Source organism: Rhipicephalus microplus, chromosome 7 (assembly GCF_043290135.1).
Source record: "Rhipicephalus microplus isolate Deutch F79 chromosome 7, USDA_Rmic, whole genome shotgun sequence".
Taxonomy (NCBI): Eukaryota; Metazoa; Arthropoda; class Arachnida; order Ixodida; family Ixodidae; genus Rhipicephalus; species Rhipicephalus microplus.
Genome location: NC_134706.1, coordinates 84782504 through 84807048, shown reverse-complemented (window position 1 = coordinate 84807048; position 24545 = coordinate 84782504). Strand labels below are relative to the sequence as shown.

Genomic DNA, 24545 nt, shown 5'->3' with positions numbered 1-24545 from the left:
CGACATGGCGTGACATCGCAAGCCAGTTGCCCACACGTGCGCTGCGTTGACCGATGGTTTTCACGGCGTAAAACTTACTGAATTGTTCTTGTTAAGAAAAAACAATTCACACTATGTAGCCGCGGTGGGCCGCTGCCTTGTGCAGCCTCAGCCTCGGCGACCAACTCTAGGCCTTCCAGCAGGCCCGCGAGACGGCAGTCAAGCAAGGTCTTGACGTCCCCGCGCGGGAGTCCCAAGTCCTGGTCGGTGAAAGCTCTGCCGAACTTCCAATAAAGTACTTACCAACTAACCCATCTAATGCATAAAAAATCCGCATTTAGAAGAAATGTCCGACGGTTTAGAATAGGATGCTTCTATGGGAGAAAAGTAAAATGTGTGTTTCGAAGAAGTTGTTAACAATTTAGAGTGCTTGGTACCCTAATATGGGAGATTATAAACCCGTCCTGTTGGCTTCACACTTGATGTGGCCCTGTCGACGAAAATTACGCCACAAATTGAACATGAAGCAGCGAAGCCCATTAAATGGCGATAACTAATTGCGTGTTTAGACAAAGTTTTTAATGATTTAGGGTACTTGGTACGCTACTATGGGAGAGCAAAAAGCCGTCTCGTTGCCTCACATTTCATGAGGTTATGTTGTTCAAAGCACTTCCGCTTCTGTTTCTAATTGTGGTGAGTAAATGTTGTTAACGATTTAGAGTACGCATGTATTTTACTATGGAAGAGCATAAAGCCGTCCGGTTGGCCTCAGACGGGATAAGGCCATGGCGTTTTTGAAAAAAAATTGGCAGATCCCACGTACAGTGGGATTCGATGATATGCGAAGCACGAATGAGAAATGTTGATGTGTCACTTTAAAACGAGCACAACATTACAAGGAGGAGATAAATGATGCCGTACATGACTTCCGTGTCATGATTATCATGCTTGATGCGTCGTTTACCTTCGTCACGTGATACCAAATTTAGTATATATGGGTGGATGGATGGATACGCTCAAAGTCGCCAAAGTTCACTAAGAAATCTTTCGCATTTATTAAAGTGGTTACGATTAAATGTAATCTAGTATGGGAGACCATAAAGCCGTTCCGAGGTCCTCACACATTATGGCGCTACCTAGTTTAGACCAAGTTGTTAACGATTGTGGGTATTTTGTACCCTAAATAGGATGAGTTCATTTTAGACCCCACGTAGGGACATTACATGAGGGATGAGGTGCAAGAATAACTGTTACTCTACGAGTGTTTAGAAAAAGTACTTAACAATTTAGAGCACTAGGTGCTCTACTATGGGAGAGCTGTGTGCCGTCCCTCGTTTAGGAGAATTTTATTTCAGGATATATCATACACAGCCTATGTGCACACATAAAAATGAACAATGGTGAACAATGCGTATGTACAATGCAAAATGGTACAACAAAGACAGGACATTCATGACATCTAGATGATTAAACTTAAATAAACAGTAAGGCTATATGAACAAACAAGGGGAGGTCATTCACAGTGTAGGATGATATTTTGCATTGACCTGTGAGGACAATTTGCTCTCGCGCTCAAGAACAATATTGCACAAAAAGACATGTTTCTAAGAAGGAAAAGGAAAATACACACTAATGTCACAGTGGTACAAAGTGGTGAAAACATATTTATTTATTTATTTACATAAAATTTTCTGCGGAGAAGCTCCGAGTAGTCGGACATGCTTGGCTTGCGGTGGGGGGGCCCTTAGTCCAGGGCTCCGCTTGCAGCAGCCGCTCTGCGGACCCGGTTGATAAGACTCAACTGATCTTCCAGGTTCTCGCTGGCCAGCAGCTCCTCCCATCGCTCCGCTGTTGGATTTTGTACTGGTTGTAAGGCTGTAATGGCCTGACACTCCCACGTGACGTGGTACAGAGTGGCTTTAGCTGAACACCATGGGCAGAGAGGAGAGTATGCCGAGGGGTGCATTTTACTCAGGATGTGCAAATTTGGAAACGTGCCGGTTTGAATTTGCCTCCAGCTGACCGATTCCTCTTTATTTAGTGTTCGGTGTGGTAGCGAATGAGCTTTCCTAAGTCCTCTGTAATGGTTTAAGATGGCCGAATAGTCGCAAGAGACCGGAACGAGTTCCTCAGGTGCGGAGTTGGAAGGTGCTCGGCTCGCATACCCTCGAGCTACCCTATCCGCTGCCTGATTCCCCTCCAGTCCCATGTGGCCCGGAGTCCATATAATCCGATGCCAAATTCTGAGTGGATGTGTAATAGAATGCTCGCCAGTGTCTGTAACGCTCATGACGACGCTGAGTGCGGGTTGGCTGATGCGCCCCTGTAGGTAGTTGCGGCAAGCTGCTTGAGAGTCCGTGAGAACTGTCAGTGACCATCGTTGTCTGTAGCCGAGGGCGAGAGCGAGCGAGATGGCAGTTTCTTCAGCATCGGTGATGTTGCGGCATCGCACGGAAGCGCTGGTACGTTCTGTGAGTGTGTGGTCCACGACTGTGGCTACAGCCTTATTATTTGCATGGTCATAGTTGGCGGCGTCAACATAGTACGTAGTGTTTTTGTGTGCATAAGTTCGCTCGAGGGCTTCCACTCTGGCTTCCCGCCGGCCCTGATGTAGTCGGGGATCCATATTGCGGGGGATGGGAGCGACTTTATAAGTGGCACGAAGTTGGTCCGGAATGGGCTTGCGACGAGCTGCGTCGTGAAACTGGCTGATGTAGCCGAGGCGTAGGAGCAGGTCACGGCCTGTAGGTGTTTGCTTGAGCCGTTGCAGTTGTGTGGCGAGTTGCGCTTCACAAAGTTCTTCAAAGGTGTTGTGTAGGCCCAATGCGAGGAGCTTGCTAGAAGGAGTACCCGGTGGTAGCTTGAGTGCCGCTTTGTAGGCCTTGCGGAGCATTGCGTCTACTTGGCCCTGTTCGCTCTTGGTGAGGCGTTGGTAGGGAAAACTGTATGTCACCCTACTGACCACGAGGCTACGTATGAGTTTCAGGGTGTCCTCCTCGCGCATGCCATGGCGACGAGTGGCTACCCGAGATATCATTCGGGCCACTTGCAGTGTAGTGGTGTGGAGAAGGGAAAGTGTGTGATTCACATGGCGGTTCGACTGTACCCACATGCCTAATACTCGAATGGTGGATTTCTCTGGGATTTGTTTGCCAGCAACGACAACCTGGAGGCGGGAGCCTTGGTTGTTCTGCGTCGATGGTGGGAGCTTGCGTCGATAAATTCGTAGAAGCTCAGATTTTTCTGTTGCACAGGCCAGGCCTCGTGCCTGCGCGTATTGTTCGACGCATGTGGCTGCCTGCTGCAGGTTATATTCTTTTTCTCCAAGGGACCCCCGCGTGGCCCAGATGGTGATATCGTCCGCATACATTGCGTGATGGATGCCATCGATGCGGTGGAGTTCATGTGCCAGGCCAACCATAGCTACATTAAAGAGTAGCGGGGAAATCACTGAGCCTTGTGGGGTGCCCTTGTTCGGAACCTTGATAACATCTGATCGGATGGAGCCGAGACCGACTGTGGCAGTGCGGTCCGACAAGAAGGCGTGAACATAACTGTAGACGCGCTGCCCACAGTGAAGGGCCTCGAGGCCCTCAAGTATGGTCTGGTGGCTAACGTTATCAAATGCGCCCTTAATGTCTAAAGTCAAGATAATGTTTTCTCCTTGCTGGGGGGCGTTATCAATGGCTTCTTTTAATTGTAGCAGTACATTTTGCGTTGAAAGATGTGCCCGGAATCCGTACGTTGAGTGCGGGAAAAGGTCATTGCCTTCGAGGTAATCTTGCACGCGATTAGTGATGACGCGCTCGAAGAGTTTACCAAGGCAGCAAGTGAGGGATATTGGTCGGAGGTTTTCGATCTGAAGTTTTTTGCCCGGCTTCGGTATCATTATGACCTCCGCGTGCTTCCATTCAGGAGGAGGCGTGCCACGTTGCCAATGATCATTGAAAAACGCCGTGATTTCTTGTACGGCGCTGTCGTTGAGGTTCCTGGTAAGGGAGTACGTGATTCCGTCTGCCCCAGCAGCTGTGTTGCGATTGCTGCTGCGAATGGCTGCGTAAACTTCGTCCACCGTTATTGGTCGGTCGAGAGTGTCATTGGCACGTTCACGATACGCAGCTTGAGATGCGGGTGGGTAGAAATCGCCAAAGCATTTTCCCCGGACTTGATCCAGCAGCTCATCGTCAGTACCCTCAAAGGCGTGTATGAGGCGCATGACTGACTTATTCGTCTCATTTTTTGTGCGAGTGGGGTCCATCAAAGCGCGCAAAATGTGCCACGTGCGGGCCGTGCCCAATGAGCCTCGAAGAGAGTCGCTAAACTGGGCCCAATTGAGTCGCGCCAGTTCTGTAGCGTACTGCTGTGCCTGAGTGGTGAGTGTGGCGATCCTTAGCTTGAGGCGTCGCTTATGTTTTTGCGTCCTCCATCTGCGGATGAGGCTCCTTCGGGCTTCCCACAGATGTAGCAGATGGCTGTCCACTTCCGGCAGTGCAGGTGTTCTGTTAATGGTGGTGGTCCAACGCTCTCGAATTTCTTTAAGTTGGGTGCACCAGTCGATGAGGCTTGTGAGGCTGTCGAGTGAATATTCGCTCTCACAACGAAAGGCGTCCCAGTTTGTGATGCGTGCTTCTCCAATACACCGACGCGCTGCGCTCTCTGTAACTTTTGTGCGGAGAATGAAGTGGTCGCTGCCCAAGGATTCCTGCAGTGTTCTTTTCCCTGGGCCAATCGGCAGGCACCTTGGACGAGGGCATGGAAATCAGTGGTTTTTTGCTTTGGGGCGCTATATACGTTGACAATGATGATACTTCGCTTTTCTCCTTTCTTTTTTTGCCTGAGAACTAGCTCCACAATCACATGTTCTATGTTGGTGTCTGGGATATTGTCTAAGCCAACTGCGGTTAACGCTTTGTCAATCAGGATGGCCGCTTTGCCCTTTGTTTGACTATTATAGGACTCATAACCTGAAAATATGGGTGGCGTTCCGGGCTCCTGAAGCGCTATGACATCTGGCCGAGCAAGGTGTGTGTTAATGTACTGTTGGAGGAGGCTCCGCTTTCTGCGGAAGCCGCGGAAGTTCCATTGCCAGACTTCTAAATGTTCGCCAATGAGTGGGGCTGTGCTGCCCATGGTTAATTCGTTGAGTGGAAAGGCGTGGGTATCAGAATCTCGACTTGCGACGCCGATGTAGGAGTGAGGGTGAGGGCGCTGGGTGTCAATGCGGGGGTAGCGAGGATTTCGGATGCATGTGATTCCAATCCTAGTCTATGGTAACTTTGATCTGTCGTGGCGTGCGAGCTACGAGTAGCCCTCTTCCTGCGTATGTTTTGGCCTGTTTCAGCAATTTGCACCTCGAAGCGTGTCTCGAGAGAGTCGAGGCGTTCTCCGAACTGCGTGAATACGGCACTGAATTGTTGCGATAGCTGCTGCGCGAGCGTTGAGAACATTTCGCGTAACTCTTCGCGTGTGACTGTGGTGCCCGACGCAGCAGGAATTGATAGCGCCGTTTTAGGGGTGTTCTGTCTCTTGGGGGAGGTTGGGGTTTTTTTTTTTCGGGGGAGTCGGGTGGCGATCCAAGACGCGCCATTAGGGCATGAAGTTGAGAACTGTCCTTTGCTTGACGTGCCTTGACGGCCGCCAGCTCCTGTTTCAGTTTTATGTTTTCCGCGAGAAGTTGTTCGTATGCGGTGGACAGGGTATTGAGTGGAGCGATGGGAGAATCTACATTTGCTGACCAGCTCACCTTATTGTCGGCACCGGCTGATGGAGTGGGATTGGGCTTCTCATTATGCTTGCTGGAGGCGTGCTGGGACTGTTGACAGGTGGGTTGCTGCTGCTGTGTCTGCCCCTTGGTCATCTGGTTCTTCGGATGCTGTCGCTGCTGTGGCTGCTGCTGTTGGCCAGGTTCCACAGAAGGGAGGGGCGGGAAGGACTGTGACCTCGAGCGTGAGCGGGAGTGGCTGCATGAGGTCTCGTTTTCCTTGCTGAACCACCTACGTTTGGGAGTGGGTGGGTTACGATGGGGGTTGCGGCCCCTTGCTGGTGCTGCTGGTTGAGGAGGTGGCCGTGGGCGCGGGGCCTTCAGTCTCTGAGTGCACTCTTTCACGCCCGTTAAGTGGGCATCTCCACACAAGTGACATTTGGGAGCACAGGGGTGACCGTCAACGGGGTTGAGGATACCACACTGCCGACACACGGGAGTGTTTGGCGTGGGGCATATGTCTGAGTGGTGCCCCGGTTGTAAGCAGACTTAGCAGGCTTGTCGCGTCGGCTTGTACGGATGGCAGGCCACCTCCCCACCGTAATACAGTACATATCGGGGCAGAAGGGGGCCTTCAAAAGTGATCACGGCAGATTTAGTAGCACCAAGCATTCGTGCACTGTGCACTGTCACTCCCTGCGTGCGCACGCGGAGGTTGGCGGTGAGTTCTTCCGGAGTTGTGCCAGGGTCTATCCCATGAATAACTCCCCGCAAGGTGCCCTCAGGGGCCGCCACATAGGTATTGAATTCGTAGGTCTTCCTCTCAAGCGTGAGGGTGGTGATCCGACGAAGAATTTCGGCCTTCTCAACATGCGGCGTGCTGGCAAGAATGATGTTCGACCCGGGGCGAGTACGTATAATGAAATGATCACCAGTACAACGTCGTCGTGAATTGCCCGCCAGTGCTACGGCTCGGGAGATCTGATGCGTAGTGAAGTTCCGAATGGCCAGGCCCTTTTTCGGGCGCATGATGATCTTTATGTCCGTGCGTGGAAGCGGCGGCAGCTTCCGTCGTAGCTGGCGCGGCTTCGTTACGTGTGGTGGTGTTCGCGCCGGCGCGACGCCGGCCGCGTCTGCCTGCGCAGCAGGAGCGCTCGCACCCGCAGCTGCCTCGGCGTTGACGTGGCTGGGCGGAGTGCTTGCAGGACCGGCCGGCTGCATCAATTCCGCTCGAGCTTTGTCGAATTTTTTCTGGCGTTGACGCTGGCGACGGGAAATCGCCAGTTTCCAGTTGGCGTCGGTGTCGCTCGCCGGTCCCAGCGATGCAGACGATGTAGGATGGTGCACGGCAACTTCATCTTCGCTTGCCGAGGTGAGCTCGTCGAGGTCGAGAGATTCCGTGTTAAAATGGGTGTCGTTAGGGCTGAATGCAAGTTGAACGCATCCGGGGTTTAATAGATGCAGCCAACGTTTGGATTACAGAGGCTAGAACGCTTCTCTAGTGTCCGGAGCGGCGGAGTATTGGTGTAATATTTCTCGAGCCTGTGGGTAGGTGGCGCTGCCGCTCGCTGGCACGCATTCAGCGCGGGCGCTTGCGCGCGCTATCCTGCCGTTCTACACCTTGGTAAATCAGCGTTGTTTCCTTCATTTCACTCTTGGCACGCTCCGTGGCCTTTTCATCAACGCGAATTTAGCTCAAAAGACTGCTTCGGCTGAAAAGTACGCGAATGTTGCTTGCTGAATCTGCGTGCGTTGTAGTTCTGTTGGCCGCGATTGAAGTTCTCGAACTTGCTGCGACAAATAGGTATTCTGCCTTTCACTTGCGCTTTTTTCTAGTGTCTCAAAATGAGAGCTGCCTCGGCGTCCGCTGCACTAATTACGCAAGCATCCACATTGTCGACAACCAAAGTAAAGAGCCTAAAGTGAAACTGGGCAGAACGTTACGACGCCTGATCTGCAAACCGCCTACCATTTTTCCCCCATCTTTTGCTGAAGGCAGCACTTTAACAGCGTCAAAGTAATATTGAAAGAACACAGTAGTTCAGAAATCAACACAAGCAACGTCTTTACGGTTTATCGTATAACATTTTACAACACGAATCTAAAACACCAAACTTGACTCTACACTCACTGGCACCGCCTGATATTCAGAAGCTTTTGCTTTTGCCTCTGCAAATGTTTAGAATTGTTGGAGGCTTTGGTGGGAAAATGCAGCCTCGTAATAGCATAGAATTTGATGATGTTTGCTGTCACTTCCTGGCCGTGAACTTGGCAGCCAACCATCTTGACTTCATTGCCATGAATAAAGCTAAGAAAACAGGTCATGCTCTCAGCATGCAGCTGGTTGCGGTTGAAAAAAATTGCCCGCAGCTTCCCTCGGGGGAACACTGAGGAGGATGCAGACCATATAATTGGTTAACGGGGTGTTAAAGTGCGACTTACTTGGGTCGATGGCTAAATTGGTTAACGTGGTTGTGAAATGGGGTGTTAAATTGCGACTTACTTGGGTCGATGGCTAAATTGGTTAACGTGGTTGTAGGAGGGGGTGTTAAATGAGTGAACACGTACACACGTATGCGAAAGGGCGGCGCTGGTCGAAGGGACGTCGATCATTGTGTTTGTGGATTCGTTGGAATTCATTTCACCGCGACCTTGGACGTCAACGTGCCGTACAAACCAACCGACGAGCGGCAACTGAGCGAGCGAGCGCCGACCTTGAGTATATATACAGCACGACGGCGCATGCACTGTCAGCTGTTGAATGTTCTCGAAGCACGACGCCACATGCGCGTCCACTGGAGAATCAGGAGAATTGCAGATGTCGAACGCGGTGTGTAGAGGAGGAAGGGTGCACAGATGGTGGAGGAGTGAAGCGCGCGCGGTGTGTAGAGGAGGAAGGGATGCACAGATGGTGGAAGAGTGGGCGACGGCGCGACGGCGCATGCGCGCGCGTCAGCTGTCGAATGTTCGAGAAGCGGTGCGGACGGCGCACTACAAGGCGCGAGTATAAGATGCTCCGCATCTAAAAAAAACAATAAATGCGTTCACAATTTCTGTCACAAGGCGTTCAAGTGGTTTCGATGGGTAAAGCAAGCCACCATGATTAAAAGCTTGAGTTGGTGAAGCGTTAATATTCAACGTTGCCTGAACAGGAAGGATGCATAGTGATGATGCACACTCGAGACACAATAATTTCTTCATGGTCTTGCGTACAACGTAGCCAGCTCCATAATAAATTATTCGACTGTCAATATTCTTTTCTACAAAGTCCTCGCGATGAAGCAAGGAGCTGTGCTTCTCCACCATATCTGCGGCATCTGCTAAGTTTCGTTCATCTAAAAGCCTGTCCACGAGAGTTGTCATTTTACCAGCTTCTTGTGTAGATGCGTCAGACGGCTCCAAGAGTGCACTGATCAGCTCAGGCTGAGAATTTCCACCCCTGGGTGGTCTTTCTAAGCTATAGAAGCTGATGTTATTAATAATGACCAAGAACTGTCCCGGAGTCGGATGATCATTACATCCGAATGACTGACGAATAATCCCAAAGACGTTCTCTACTTTGTTTTGACTGAGGTTCGCAGTAAGCAATTACTTATATTGAAGCAAGCAAGTGGCATAATCCAAAAAGGACAACGTATTTTTCAGTGTTATGCGAAGTACCAGGGCAGTCCATGCACTCAGAAAACCACTACCATGCTGTGCTGCGTGCTCCTCCCATTCGCTTAAAAATAACGAACTCTTCAAAAAACTCTGCACTTTTAGAGTCTGATCGAAGACCTCTGAGTGGTGTTCGCAACGACATGATGAAAATCAACTTCTCCAAAAGCCTTACAAAGTGCTCTGTAATCGACTATACGGAACTTTTCATGCAGATCACTCTTGTAGAAAGAGTCCTTTCAGGACCTGCTCACGGAACAGCTGGTATGCCAGGTTGACGCGCATTTTTTCAAAAGCATTTGGCTCGACATTTGCCTGTGTTATTTGTGGCATCACTTTCGGTGTGATGGCCTCTCTGTCATTTTTCCAAGCCTCCTTGATAGGACAGACATGGACGTGGCCTTGTGGGATCTGTAATCTTTTGGAAACAAATGCATTCCGCACGCACTTAGCAAGGTGTGGAAAGTCAGAAATCATGGGCAGGTGTCTTGCAAAATCAACAGGGTGGGGATCCTTGCATATGATTTCCCCTAATGACGCTGCAACTAATGAGAAAATTATTTAAGCTAACGCAGACAAGAAAAACATTCATTGTTTTACGAAGATGCACAGAATGAGGCAACTTACCCTTTATTCGAAGCAGTTTCCAAAGAATTATGTTCCGTGGCGCACCGCCACTTGTCCAATAATCAACATGAAGACCTGATTTTCCGGCAAGTATCGTCCCTTCAAGAAGTAATTTTGAAAGTAGAGGGGCCTTCACGTTGCCTTTGGAAGAAAACATGCCAAGTATATGGGTTCATCTGCCTGTAAAGAAGACGAAGCAATTATTGCAGCATTTTGGACAAACGAAGGCTCTTTGTTTCACATATGCGAAACTAAAAAGTGGACAGAAACCAAATTCTTGTTATTTGTAAGCCACACGTGGAATTTATGGAGTACAACTAACAGAAACCACCCACCTTGGAAAGTCTGAAACATTATGATGAGTCCATGGTTTCTCAGAGAAGTCTTGTCTTCTGGTTCAGTGAAGTTGCCAAGGTCCATAAAGCCACTCGATTCTCCAGACGCTTTTACTGCAACATTCTGGGATAGTTTCAGTTCATCGAAAACGAGGCCCCCATGGAGACTGAACTCATCCATGTCCTTTGTTTTTTGCTCCAGGGCTGAAAACACCTTGGGGTTGAAGCCGAATGTGCTTTTAAATCCCTGCAAGTGCTTGTCCAAACAAGTCTTGCTTGGTAGTGCCATGACTTCCCGCTTCTTTATATGTTCACATAGCCGCGGGCTCTTCATCCGCATCAGGATGCATTCCAGAACCCACAGCTTGTCGTAAGCCATGCCGCGGCTCGACTTCCTTGACACGGCTTTAAAACAAGTTCGTACAGCTGTCACGAACGAGCGCTCCGAAAAAGCACGCGCCGCGGAATTCTAGCGACAGTAAAAGGGCTGAAAAACGCCTCAACGTCAACGATAAACAAGAAAACAAGCATCCAAAGACTCCCCGCGCGCGCCGTCTTTCCCCCCTCAGAAGCGTAGTTCGCCGACGAACCTCCTCGCATCGGCGGCTGAGCAAGCCCGGGAAAGATCTAGAAGGAAAGAGGTGTGGTGATGTCTGGTTGCGTCACGGGTCGCGGACGGCCCTCGAAACGTCTCGCTCTTTCCCCAGCCTTGGCTGTGCATCGCGCCGACAAAACGATGAGAACTTTCCGGAATCTAGCGCGAAAGGTCTTCAAGTGAGCAGCGGAGAGTGGTGATCAGGAGAAGAAGAAAATTTGCGCCCGTGCGCGTAGACAGAAGATGAATTTTTCGCACAAGTGTGCGTAGGGTTATTCCGCCGTATCGTATCGGCGAAGGTTTTGTCTTTAGCGACAAAGCAGGTAATGAAGAGGATTTCCCCCTGAGGGGTGTAGACTCGTGCTACAAGCAGAAGAGTGTGTCTACCGCCAGATAGCGAAGACGCGTCCTGCAATCGCAACGCGTGGGGAGCCGACGTGTTACCGGCGAAGTTTGGTGCCTGGAGAGCGGTCAATTGGAGACGCGAGGTTTCCTGGAAGAGAAACTTCGGGAACACACCACACATGTATTGTCAAGTACCCTGTAATCTCGTTTGATGTTTCTAGACCATTTCTGCAGACGAACGGGATCTGTGGGAGCTCCAAACAATGACACTTTCACCTCCGATGACTTGTATCCACCCTTGCAAAGCGGCACGAAGCACGTGCTACTCTTACGGGCAGGCATGGTCGCACATCCGACGAGAAAGGTGAACGCCGACAATATATGATGTTTGCAGCTCCTTCACAAGTCAACACAGCACCAGGACGAAGTAGTTTGAAACCGCGCAAGCACAGCACACGCACAAATATACTGCAGACACCTTGCTACCGCGCCTGACAGGCCTGCCGCCGCGCACAAACTTGCCAGCGTGCCAGCGGGCTGCAGAGCCATCTGGCGGACAGATCCGAGCACATTTCACTGCGCCCGTGGAGGGCGCCGCCCGCTCACATACGTACGTACGTACGTACGTACGTACGTACATACATACATACATACATACATACATACATACATACACACATACACACATACATACACACATACATACATACACATACACATACATACATACACATACACATACATACACATACACATACACATACACATACATACATACATACATACATACCAGGGATGGACAGACCCACGCCTTTAGGAGCTTCGCTCCTAAAAGGTGCTCTATACACAAAGCCAGGCATCTTTGGAGGTACATTTTAAACACTTCTGCTTGGAAATGCAGGGAAAATAGCGTTCGCACTTGCTTTACAAGCACGCGTGTTCTGTGCAGAGTTCGCAATACAACATATTGTATTGCAGTAACATTGCGTAGAACAAGCGTACATTGCCATCGGATGTCAGAGCATGATGATGATGATGGCCTCTATGCGTGACTTACACCTGCTGTGGGCACGCACGTTAATGCACGTATTCTCTGAATGCGACGTAGTGGATACATAGCAAGTCCTAAAATATTTCACGCGCATAAATTCTCTTGGTTTGAAGCGAGCTACCCGTTATACATGTGCGAGAGCTTCACTGACATAAGCCACTGTCAACTGCATTGATTACGCTAGAGTAATCCACAATTTAAACTTGATTGATTGATATGTGGGGTTTAACGTCCCAAAACCGCTATATGAATATGAGAGACGCCGTAGTGGAAAGCTCCGGAAATGTCGACCACCTGGGGGTTCTTTAACGTGCACCCAAATCTGACCACACAGGCCTACAATAATTCTGCCTCCATTTGGAAGTGCAGCCGCCGCGGCCGGCATTCAATCCCGCGACCTGCGGGTGAGCAGCCGAGTAACTTAGCAACTAGACCACCACCACGAGGCCACAATTTAAGTTTCGCTGGGAACATCATACAATAAGAACTACGCGCTAAGTGGTTGAAGTACGCCATAGGAACAGGATATTGCTGTCGCATTCAACTCTTCAAGGTCAAGCTTGAGGGTCCCCCCGATTTACATGCGTAGATGGGTCTTTTCCTTTATATACGCAATTTTCTTTTATGTACGCAATTAACAGAATTCGTTCACGACATTTCTTGTTCACTTGATTCCGGAGACCAGGTCGACGCCATTTTCATCGATTTTTCCAAAGCATTCGACCTGGTATCTCACACTAAGCTGATATGCAAACTAACTGCCATATAAGCAACCCTAGCTTGGTCAAGTGGATAGAAAACTTTCAGATCGCGCGCAATTCGTAGAATTTAACGGTTCCGTATCCAATAAATCTGACGTAACTTCTGGAGTTTGCCAGGGCTCGGTCCTTGGACCACTGCTATTTCTGATCTACATAAACGACCTGCCTGGCAACATCAATTCTAAAATCCGTTTTTATGCGGACGATTGCGTACTATATGACACCATTAGCACACCGCAGTGTCACCAAAAACTAAACGAGTCGTTTTCTAGGTTTTGCGCGTGGTGTAAAACGTGGCAGATGTCCGTAAATTTCCGCAAAACAGTATCCATGTCTTTTACTCACAAACGTTCCCTGTCCAATTTCACGTACTCATCCGCTGACATAAACCTCCAAAGAGTTACAGAATATAAGTATCTTGGCATTATTTTCACAAGTAACCTATCCTGGTCGAAACACATCGAATATGTATGCACAAAGTCACTTAAGAAACTGGGTTATCTTCGGCGCACACTCAGCCAAGCACCGAAAGACACCAAACTCCTGATGTATAAAACACTAATCCGACCGACACTCGACTACGCATGCTCCGTGTGGAACCCCTACCGAAAAGGCGAAATTAACAAAATTGAAGCCGTTCAAAAGAAAGCCATCCGATTTATCTGTCGCAGGTATGACTGCGCTTTTTCACCAACCACAGCCCTCGTATCTCTAGAGCTAACCACCTTAGCTGCCAGTCGTGAAATTGAATCACTAACCTTTTTTCACCGCATCATTCACTGTTCATATCGCCTGTCATCGAACAAATATGTCACATATGCAAGCCCCACTCAGACCAGAAGCAATCACACCCTTAACGTTTCCCCGTATCATCCCCGCACAGACACGTTCAAATATAGCTTTTTTCCGCGAACAATTGAGCGTTGGAATTTGTTGCCTGGCCACGTGCGCTCTCTCGACTTGCTTACATTTCCTTCTAAAATGCAACTCTTGTAAACTGCGTACATATACCACTTTGTTTCTTTTCCACCTTTGTACGAGTGCACTTTTGTACTTAGATGTGTATATTAGGTCGATCTTATGTAAACCTTTACCATGCCGCTAAAACTGTACACTTCCTTCTATGTTGACTTTCGAACACCTGGTTTCGTCGTTACTGTGTTTTATTTCTTTCTTTTTGCTTTTGTTTCATTATTGAACTTGTTTGATGCACGGTTTTGTGCGATGTACCTACTCCTGCTATAGCCCCAAGAGGGGCTGCAGTATGTTAAAATAAAAAAAAATATAACGTGGATGAACTTTGCCTTCCCGAAGTTCTTTGACATGCACCTTAATGTATTTGCATGGGCATTCTGAAATTTCACGCTACCGCATATCACACGTTCGCGCATGACCGTTTAACAGTGAAACGTCTCAGTGGCTAAGCGACCCGTCTCCTGCGTCTTCTTGCGAGTTATGCGCTACCAACCAGCATGCCAGAAGAATAAATGTTACCAGGGAACGTTACCGGTTCACGTTTTGTTTTTGCGCAACCTACACACGGGCGGGCAGAAACAGATACCGCGGGTGCAAATTTTGTTAGTCTCGCAGATAAAAGTGAATTGTCGTTTTCAATAAATCGATATTGAGTTTGCGCCCGTGGTGTCTGCGTCTTTTAGTTTGTGTGTATTTTGCGCAAAAAGATAGCCCTGAATCAGTACCAATTCACCCAACTTTCTTTACTCTTGTAACATTTTCGAATATTATGTGACTGTATATTCTGAGTTTTGCTAGATGTGGACTGATTAATTCATGACATCACTGTACGTTACTACGTGTGATTTGTCGCCCATCTACGGCGTGATAGACAGATCATCTGCAGTTTTGCAGTCCTCAAAAAGTATACATAATATTAGACAAACTACGCTAAATTTAATACGTTACGGAACAAAATACACATACAAAAATGTCCAGACTGGCACGCGGTGGCAGCGACACCGCTGTGCTTGGCCTTGTCAACCACGTCGGGTTGCCGAAACGGCCGCCGAATGAAGAGGCCTCCACCAGTCGGTACACTGTCGGACCGCCACCCCGAACTGAGCGACCGGTGTCACCGAAAACTGTCATAGGCAACCTGCACGTCTGCGTCGTTCATAAGGCTACGCCGCTGCCTTTATCTTCGTCGTCGTCGTCACCTTGCGTCTTCCACGCACTGTAAAGTCGTCACGAAGTACTCGCTGCCGGTCTATCGAGGTTTCCGATGCGCTTTCAAGCAAGAGTTGGACTCGAGGTGGACTAAACACGCAGATCTTCCGGTATATGAACAACCTTCGGCCAGGCTTCCTTCCAACGGCGAACTCTTCACGCCTCCTCCACACGACGACAGTGATGGAGTGAGCGCCAACCTTCTGCTTTAGCACCCGTTCAAAACAAGTACGTCCCTCTTCCAGCGACTACTTCGAGAGTAACGCCACCAAACACTTCACAATCCGAAGGTCCAATGCTAATGCCCGATGACGGTGGTGCAGCTGAGATAGCGCATTTTTCACCGAGTGTTCTCTTCGAAGTCGTCATTGTCGGAGGTCCACCTCGACGCCGGCCCACCGAAGGCTTGATCCATGAAGGCTTAATTCGGTCTTCAGAATCGTCGCTTGCAGGCTTACCTTTACCAGCTTTCTGGTGCATCGTGGTAAGGGCGCAGAGTTCTGGAATGTCTGCTTGCATCCAGGTCGGTGACGCCAGTGGCGAAGTGTCGGGGCCTCGGCTGATCGTGAAACAATCCGAGAACGAAGAGTTCAAGTGGGACTTTGTCCTTCTCGCCTTGTGGCACGTTGGTGCAGCGACGGCTCGCAAATCTCGGTCCTGAAGGTCGAGACTTCGATGAAGCCCAGGTGAGGGATTCGGTCGGGTTGGTATACTGACAGCCAGATTCCGAAGGCGGGCGTTGTGGAATGATTTGGCCACGAGCACCAGTACACGAAGCTCAAGCACGACCGTGCTTCGCAAGATTCGGGTAGCGAATGGTAATCGGGGGCCGTGCCGGTGCAGGGAGCACGAGGGCACGCACGCTGGTAGCAGCTGCCGATGACCGCGAACGGCTTTCTCTTCTTTGTCGAGAAACATCGGTATGTTCTTCGTTGCTCTATTCTGGACGCCTTAGAGGAGCTTGCTGCAGTTATTTCAACTGATGCGCACCAAAAGATTGTAACTCTTTCAATATGGTGCCCGCAGTTCATTACTTGGCGTTATTCAGCGGTCACGTTCATTCAGTCAAACAGTTGCACGGTACAGTGTACTGTTGTGCATCGATCACCTGTATAAGGGCAGGGTTAGTAAAAAGGCAACCTAATGCTTGGCAAAGTGCCGTAAACCGTCACGGTCGATACAGCGCAAAAGGAGCAGTGATATAAGTCACGCATGTCAAAAAGGTCTAAATAAATAGGCAGCCTAGGATACAGAATTCTTGTCATGATTTTTAAAAGATTGCTAGAAGAACGGTAACTGTCAGGCATGTCTGCAAGACTCACTTCATAACGATAGTGTATGGCAACAATTTTCTTTCATTGTCACAGAACAATTAATCTGTGGAAACACCCAGACTTGGTGAATAGCAAGCATACAGGAAAAAGAACCAGCAAAAAAAAAGACTGAGTAAGCATACGCGCAGGTGCTTTGCTTCGCTTTGCTTTCTTAGATACATGCATCGTACCCACTGTGGGGGATTGGCCAAGAATGCAATGTAGAGACTGGTTAATGTTATTTTAGGTAAGCTATGCAATTTAAAACCAGAAATAAAGAAATAAAATGGCACTATTACGTGAAATATTCTAATTACCTAAAGTATTCCGCTTTTGAGCCAGTATTCCATACTGCTCTACTAACTTGACGGGAATAATTTTGAAAACTTAAGTTTCAACTTAACGAAATGACGAAGAATTTTAAATACAGATTAAGTGGTACTCGCTGACTAGTTATATTGAAATTCTACACGGAATCAAAGGCTTCCTTGTGGCAGTATCCCAAACCTGAAGCACCGAAGTCTAAAACATTTTCCTCGTACAATGTCAAGCGTAGTTCGTAAAAGGAGTTATTAGATGTAGAGTTCTGATACGAGAATATCTTGCACATGACAAAAAGTAATGTCTGATATTTTCCAGTTTTCCGCAGAATTTGCAGAGGAGTGATATCGTGAGACCAGCCCTGTAGCCGTAAAAGTTTGATGGGGGTACACGACATCGAAATCTGGTGATCATCACTTCTGATTGTCGAGAATGGCTCCACTGCGATTTCCATGGATATTTTAAGAGATTATATTCCGTCTACGTGGTTATTGCTTCCATCCTATCTGTGTGGATAGCTGATCTTCAGAGCCTGATTGCGGTGAAGTATTCTACTACCGGGAGACCCTGAATAACTGGAAGATCTAGTGATGAGTGGACTAAGGCATTGGCCATTTCATTTAATGTTAACCCAGAGTGACCTGCTAGCCATTCTAATTTTAGGTACTTCAGCTGAGACTAAACTAAAGATCGTAACGTCGTGATGGCACGAGAAGTATGACAAGCTGCAAGAGCTCTGCATGCCGAGAGCGAATCGATAATTATGATTGCTCTGTTCTCATTCCTCGGAAGTTTTCGCAGTGTCATAATGACTGCCATTAGCTCCGCCTCAAAAACAGGAGTGAAATCGGGTAGCCTCACGGCAAATGACCAGGTAAGTGATTGGGAGACTGTTCCTATGGCTGCCCTTTTCTCATTGACAGTAGCATCTGTGGCTATTATGTTACGTGCCTGTGTATGCTGCGGGAAATCTGCGGAATTTGCGGGATTGAAATTCAGAATGTGGAGGAAAAATCTCACCATATCTACATTAAGAATATGATTTGTTTGAGATATCAGATGCAATTACCTCACTAATAATGACATTTATACTAGTCAGTTTATCGTGTACATATATTATCTGCAGTGTATGAAAATGTGGCCAATGAGCGAGAAAGAATGAATCTGAGTCATGTATGAAAACAAATTCAGCTCTTCTCAGTGATAGGCTGTAAAATTTAAAAAAAATGTCTGTGCTGCAGCAAGCGGAATCGACAGAGCAATGTAGGCAGACGCACTTCCTGATAAATAACATTAATTGCTGTAAACCTAGAGAGCCCCAGACACAAGCGCAGAGCTTCGCACTACAAGAGAACCAACGGCTTAGTTTTGTAGGCAGGTCCTCCTGAAAACAAGACACATCTGAATTCTAATATTGGGTGCTTATACATTTTGTATACCATTAACATGGTGTTTCTACGTAGGCCAAATTTGTGATTACTCATTCTTCGCCGCCAGCCTAGAGCCCGTTGAGACCTAGCTGCTATGTACTTCATATGTGGACTCCAGTTAAGTTTTCATTTTACAACACATTCAAATATTTAAGGGAGCCTACATGCGGAATAAGTTCCTGATTGTATACAATGTCAATTAAAATGAAATCAGCCATGGGAAACACCAAGACAGCACTCTTATTCACATTTAGAGCCATTGAAATTAGCTGAAGCGATCTTTCTAGCACGTTCAAGTATACTGGTATTTTTGTTTTAGCACATAAATATCATCCCCAGCAGAAAGAAAGGCTTTATCATCAGCATATACAGAGACATAGATATCCTGGCAGTTAGTTATGGAACTCATTAGTATAATAAAAAGAAGAGGTGGAAGGACTGCTTTTTGGGGAACTCCGCAATTTCGTTTGTATCTAGATGACGAGCATCCATCCTTGACACAATAAAATTCCCGTGAGTTCAAAAACTCAGCTGAACCGATGAACAGATGTTTCTTTTCTTTCTCAACCAACAACTCCAACGCCTACAACAGGAAGATATCTCGTTACAGTTACCGCGTTAGTATTACTAATATTGACGCGACTATTTCCCCCAATTTAACACGAAATCTATGCATACTGATCAATGTACACTATTTGAAGTAATGTTACCGCGTAACATTACTGACTGTTTCCTGAATGTAATTCTGAATTTTAATATAAATTCTGAATGTTCCTAATTCTGAACTGAATGTTAACTCGTGCCCTTACTCGTGTGGTAATGGCGGCTAGGCAATGGCGCAATAGAAGGGGCAGATGCCGTTCATCTGGCTTCAAGAATTAGTACATACCGTATTAGCCTAACTACGCTGAATTTAATCGGCTACAGACGACATTCTATAAACAATAAATATCTAGTCTGATGTGCATTGGCCCGGATGCAGCCATAGCTTGGCCTCGTAATCTACGCCGGAGCTGTGCAACAGTCACCAGATGAAGGGACCTGCGTTAGATAGCCAACCGCAGCACAGACAACTTGTTTCTTCGAAGCCCCTCATATACACTCTCCATGTCTGCGTCCTCGACGAGGATGCGAGAAGCTGCCTTCGTCTTCGTCGACGACGTCTGCTGCGCACCACAAGTCATCACCATGTCCTCGCCGATGGTCTATCAAGGTATGCAACGTGCTTTCAAGCTAGAGTGGGACACGAGGCAAACCAAGCAACCAGTTTTCCCAGCAGATGGGCCTTCTTCGGCGAGGCTCCCTTCTTATGGCGAACTCTTCTTGTCCACTCCCCACGACGATCGCGGAGGAATAGGTGACAGCCTTCAGCTCCAGCAGCCCTCCCCCCCTTGTTTTCTTCAACACAAAAGCGTCCCCTTTCCAGCGATGAGTTCGAGTGTGACTGCCCCGAACACTTCCCCATTCGAAGAGCCAATGCTGCCTGATGACAGTGGCGTAGCCGAGTATCGTGTTTGTCTACCATAGTTGTCCTCGAAGTCGTCGTGGTCGGACATCCACCTCGGCGCCAGGAAGCAGAAGGCTTGATCTGGTCTTCAGAATTGTCGCACTGACGCTTATTTTGACCAGCTTCCTAGCGCGTCGCGAGAATGGCGAGTAGTTCTGGAAGGTTCGCTCGCGTGTTGGACGGTGATGACGCCGGCGGCGAAGTATCGATACCTCGTCTGCCCGTGATGCGATCCGAGAACGAAGACTTCGACTCAAACTTCCTCTTCCTCCTAGAGGTGCGGCATGTTGGCGCAGCGACGGCTGGCATGTCTCGGTGGAGCGCAGGTGAAGAGCGCAAATGATGACTTCAGATGGTTGGAGCGCAGAAGGAGGAGCGCAAGTGAGGGCTTCGCTGAAGCGAATACAAAGCCTTTGGTGGGGTTAGTACTGGCAGCCAAGTTCTGAAGGTGGGTGTCGTGTAAGGACTGGGCCTCGAGCACCAGGACGAGGAGCTCGAGCACGACCGTGCTTCACAAGATACTAGTAGCGAATTGCAGTCGAAGCCCTGCCGGCGCGCAGAGCAAGAGGGCACGCAAACACGCTCGTGGCAGCTGCCCATAACCACGAACTCCTTTGTCTTCTTCATTGGGAGATAGTGGCACGTTCTTGGTTCCTCCGTTTTGAACACTTTAAAAGAGCACCTCGCTCCGGTTCTTCCGGCCGATGCGCACAATTGATTCTAATCACATCAATATCTTGCCCACAGTTCCTTATTTGGCGTTCCATTAGGTTACTTCGCAGTCGCGTTCAATTCAATCCAACAGCAGTTACACAGCACAGTCATTGATAACACCTGTGTTGTGTCGGCGGGCGGCATCCGAACGACGGCAAGGGGCCCGACGACTGAACGCGGAACCTGGCGCACGCCGGTAGTCGGCCCACCGACACGATTGAGTCAAACGAACTCCACGGAAGCCTAACAACGACTCGGCTGACCAGCCGCCATACATTAAAACCACACTACGAAGCGACGCGTACACACGTAATTGGCTGCTGACAATCACGTGTGCTGGTCTGCAATGACATCGATATATAAAGCACAGAACAACACGACACAGTGCGCATCCTTCTCAAGGATTGCGCCACTGCACCACAACCTGTAAGAGGCAGGGTTCACAAAAACGCAGTGTAATGCTTAACAAAGAGCCCTGACCTGCCACAGTCAATACAGCAGGCATGGAGCAGTGATTTCATGTACACATGCTAAACAATGTTTAAAAAACAATACAGTCAAAGTTGAGCGATGCTTGTAACAGTTCATAATAGATCCTTAGAAAAGCGATCATACTTCCAGACCTGTCTGAAAGAATCGCTTTAAAAAGAGGGTGTACTGTAACATTACTCTTTCATTGTCACAGAGAAACTTGTGACAATAACCAGACTAATTGCATAATAAACATACTGGAAGAAGAACCAAGAAGCGAGAGTCAGACTGAGTAAGCATACTTCCATATGATCAGAAGTTCAAATCCACGGTACCACGTTGAGCCACCAGCAGAAAGCTCCTGAGATAAAGGAAGGATAATGAAATATGAATCAGTTAGCCTTATATAATACACAGCCGCCTCGACTAAATCTGCACAGATAGCAGCACATTATCTAGCGTTTGTTGTTTGCTTGATCAACGCCTCTGGAAAGTCATGATATGTTTTGCGCTAGATGGATATAGTTTTCTATCTTTAGGGCTATTTGAAAGTTCCTGTGTATCTTTAGCGGTGATGGCGGCACTATCCCGGCCTTTTTAGACGTAGTTTGGGGCCTCCCAAATGCACCAAAAAATCGCCGAAGGGGCTCATTTTCGTCGTGACACCTATCAAACAAAATACGTTAAAGGTGCCCTGGAACACATTGCCAAGTAACCATGAAATGAATTCACTTAAAGAGCTTATTCCCTCACGTATTCAACGCCGCAAAATTTCAAGAATCCATCCTGTGCGAGTGGAGTTATCAAGGCTTGTCGCATGCTGCAATTGCATTCTCTCTTCTCTCGATCAGACAAAAGCGTTAGAAGCTAAGCAGGGAGGGGTGGCAGGGGCAAAGAAACTAAATCAACCACGCCTCGTGACCTTGAACACTTGTCCCTTTCTGTTTTTTCGAATGCGCGATTTTTTTAGTGTGATCGCGCGCGCGCGCGTGGACGTGTAGCGGCCTCCCGTGGCGATCGTTGTAACGAGCTTTTTCGCTCACAACCAACGAGGCCGACCATGATGGCAGAATTTCTGCGACACAAGCTCTCTAACGCTATCGCGTTAAAACGACGATTCTGAGCTCGAGTTTCAGCTGGACCTCCTTCCTGGAGCGCCGCCAGTATAGCCAAGTAACATGCACTTTCACCTCCCCCCCCCCCCCCTTAATGCTACTTGCGAACAAACCTTGCTCAACTTTGATCCTGCTTTGCTAAACCATGGTCTTATTGGCCTAGAGTTACACTATTTTGTAGTCCCTCACTGTAACTTGCAGGCCAGCTCCATTTGTCATTGTCACTTGGTCTAGTAAAGCCACGACTATCATTGTTCGGATCGCGGACAGAGGCATCAAAAGCAACAGGTGTGTCTTTTACAGCTCCGTTGTGAAAGGAAACCGATGCCTTTGTTAGGAAAGATGAGTTTAGTTGCTCGAGCAATTTGTTGGAATCGAGTACAGGGCGAGATAAAAAATGCTATATACGTCACCTATGATCCAAGGGTGTTAGCAGTAGGTGCGCATCTCAAGTTTTGTTGGATAACTTGAATTAGAAGGATCTATTACATTCGAATGAATGGAAGAACTTAATTTGAAGTCTGGCAGTTTTCTCCGGGCGAGGTGGGGGAAAAGGGGATTAACCCTTGTCCCTTCCCACGCTCTGTCGATTATGATGGTGGTGTCTCACGTGACCTGTCGAAGTTCGTGGACCCAAGCAGCATCTTCGGCTTGCCGGACAGCCCAAAGCTGGTCAGCCAGCTCGTCGCTGGTGAGTTCCACCTTCCAGTGGCAGCGAAGCTGACGTAGCCAATCTGCAGCAGTGACCGCAGCCGCGGCGGCGGCCGGCCCTCGCGCGGTGATAGCAGCAGCCTCGGAGTTCGTCCCTGCCTAACATGCGTCGAGAAGTGAGTGGCGGCAGCCGCATTAACTTTTCCGGCTCACTCCCAGAGCATGTGCCGCAGTGTGGCCGCACGCTTTACACGCGTCCATCTACTAAAAAAGATATTTCATGCGTATGACCACTGATCGTTCGTCTTTATGTAATGAATCCATAATTGTGCTATGTTATTTTAGTTCTTTTTTAACTCCGTTTAAATTTCTCTTACTGTACTAAAAATGATACTTGAGAAGTTGGCTTGTTGTTTAACTGGGCTATGCACCATAGCTCAGAAAGTTTTATTTTTGCGCAGTCGAAGCGGCCATTCAAGCTGTTGAGCACGGTGCATCGGCGATCATGGTTTCCAATCATGGTGGACGCCAGCTCGACTGCGTTCCGGCAACCGTAAGCTACCGTGACTCGAAGCATCCTTTCACTTCCCTGGTTTGTTTCTGTCCTGATGACACTAGGCTACTCGATGACGCTAATGCATGGATGCCTGCGAATGCGAATGGATAATTTTTGTTGCGATTTAGTAGACTGAAGGTTCGTCTACGTGGGCATCCAGGTCATTCTGAGCACGGAAGCTAATCAGCCAGCAAAAAAGTGCTTGACTGAACGCGTAACCATGGAGACATTAGAATACTCATGCGTACCTGATTCTGAGATGCTAGCTGCCTTCATGATAGAGATGGACGCTGCCACAAACGTGATCAAGAATTCTCGATTACCAGGTAGCATATTTCACGAGCTTCAGATACGATCCCCAACGTTGTGATGGTACTTTGTAGGCGGGATAACAGAAGTGGCAACAACTTTGCCAGTGTTGCCTTCACCATTAGCCTATCATCACCCACCATCGTCATCAGAGCTGGTTTTCAGAATGGGCTGAATACTGAGAAAGGGGCCGTAAATTACATTTACGAAATTGAAAATTCGTTTGCAAGCAGATGTCTAAGCCCGTATCTCATCGGTCATCAACCATTGTCCTCAGGCACGTCTTAGCTTACACCAGCAATGGTTGCACCCATGATGCAACCATGGCAGGCCTTGATGCCGCTTGATACGAAGTATCTTGCGTGGGTGCCTTTCACTCATAAGTATCTCATATCTCATATCTAGGCCTTCTGAGTAAAGTCCAACACGCCTATTCATAGAGGGTAGTGGTCACCTGAAATTGAAAAGCAGCCTTGATTATGTAAACTTTTGAAAAATTTCCTGAAATACTTAAACGCATGCCCGTTGTATACACTGCCTAATAGAGAAAGAAAGTGCTCACAAACAGAAACCGCTGCATTTCAGATCGACGTGCTGCCCGAAATCGTCCGCGCCGTGGGATCGCGCTGCGAAGTGTACGTTGACGGAGGTGTCCGCCTCGGTACCGACGTCGTCAAGGCGATTGCTTTAGGGGCTCGAGCAGTATTCGTTGGAAGACCGGTACTCTACGGCCTGGCATACAGCGTGAGTACACCTCCTCTCCTCCTTGTGTAGAAAACATTTCTCGGTGCTTTCCTACACTATAATTCCATTGTGAGTCGAGATATGAGGCATAAAATGATTGCGAGCGAAGTGTCATCGTCAATAATTACGCGAGTCGTGGAGGATTTCAAACTTAGGAAGTGAAAAAGAAGTTTATAGCT

The 24545-nt window shown here is 48.3% G+C and overlaps 1 protein-coding gene across 4 annotated transcripts in view; it reads left to right on the top strand.

Annotated features, from left to right (window-relative positions):
* Positions 1–24545, top strand: part of LOC119179158 (2-Hydroxyacid oxidase 1) — a 50827-nt gene that overhangs the window by 23685 nt on the left and 2597 nt on the right. For all 4 annotated transcript variants that reach the window (XM_037430231.2, XM_075869399.1, XM_075869397.1 and 1 more), the window contains exons 7-8: positions 23219–23310; positions 24208–24366. In XM_037430231.2, the coding sequence (XP_037286128.2) occupies positions 23219–23310; positions 24208–24366 (251 nt within the window). The remainder of the gene's footprint in view (positions 1–23218; positions 23311–24207; positions 24367–24545) is intronic.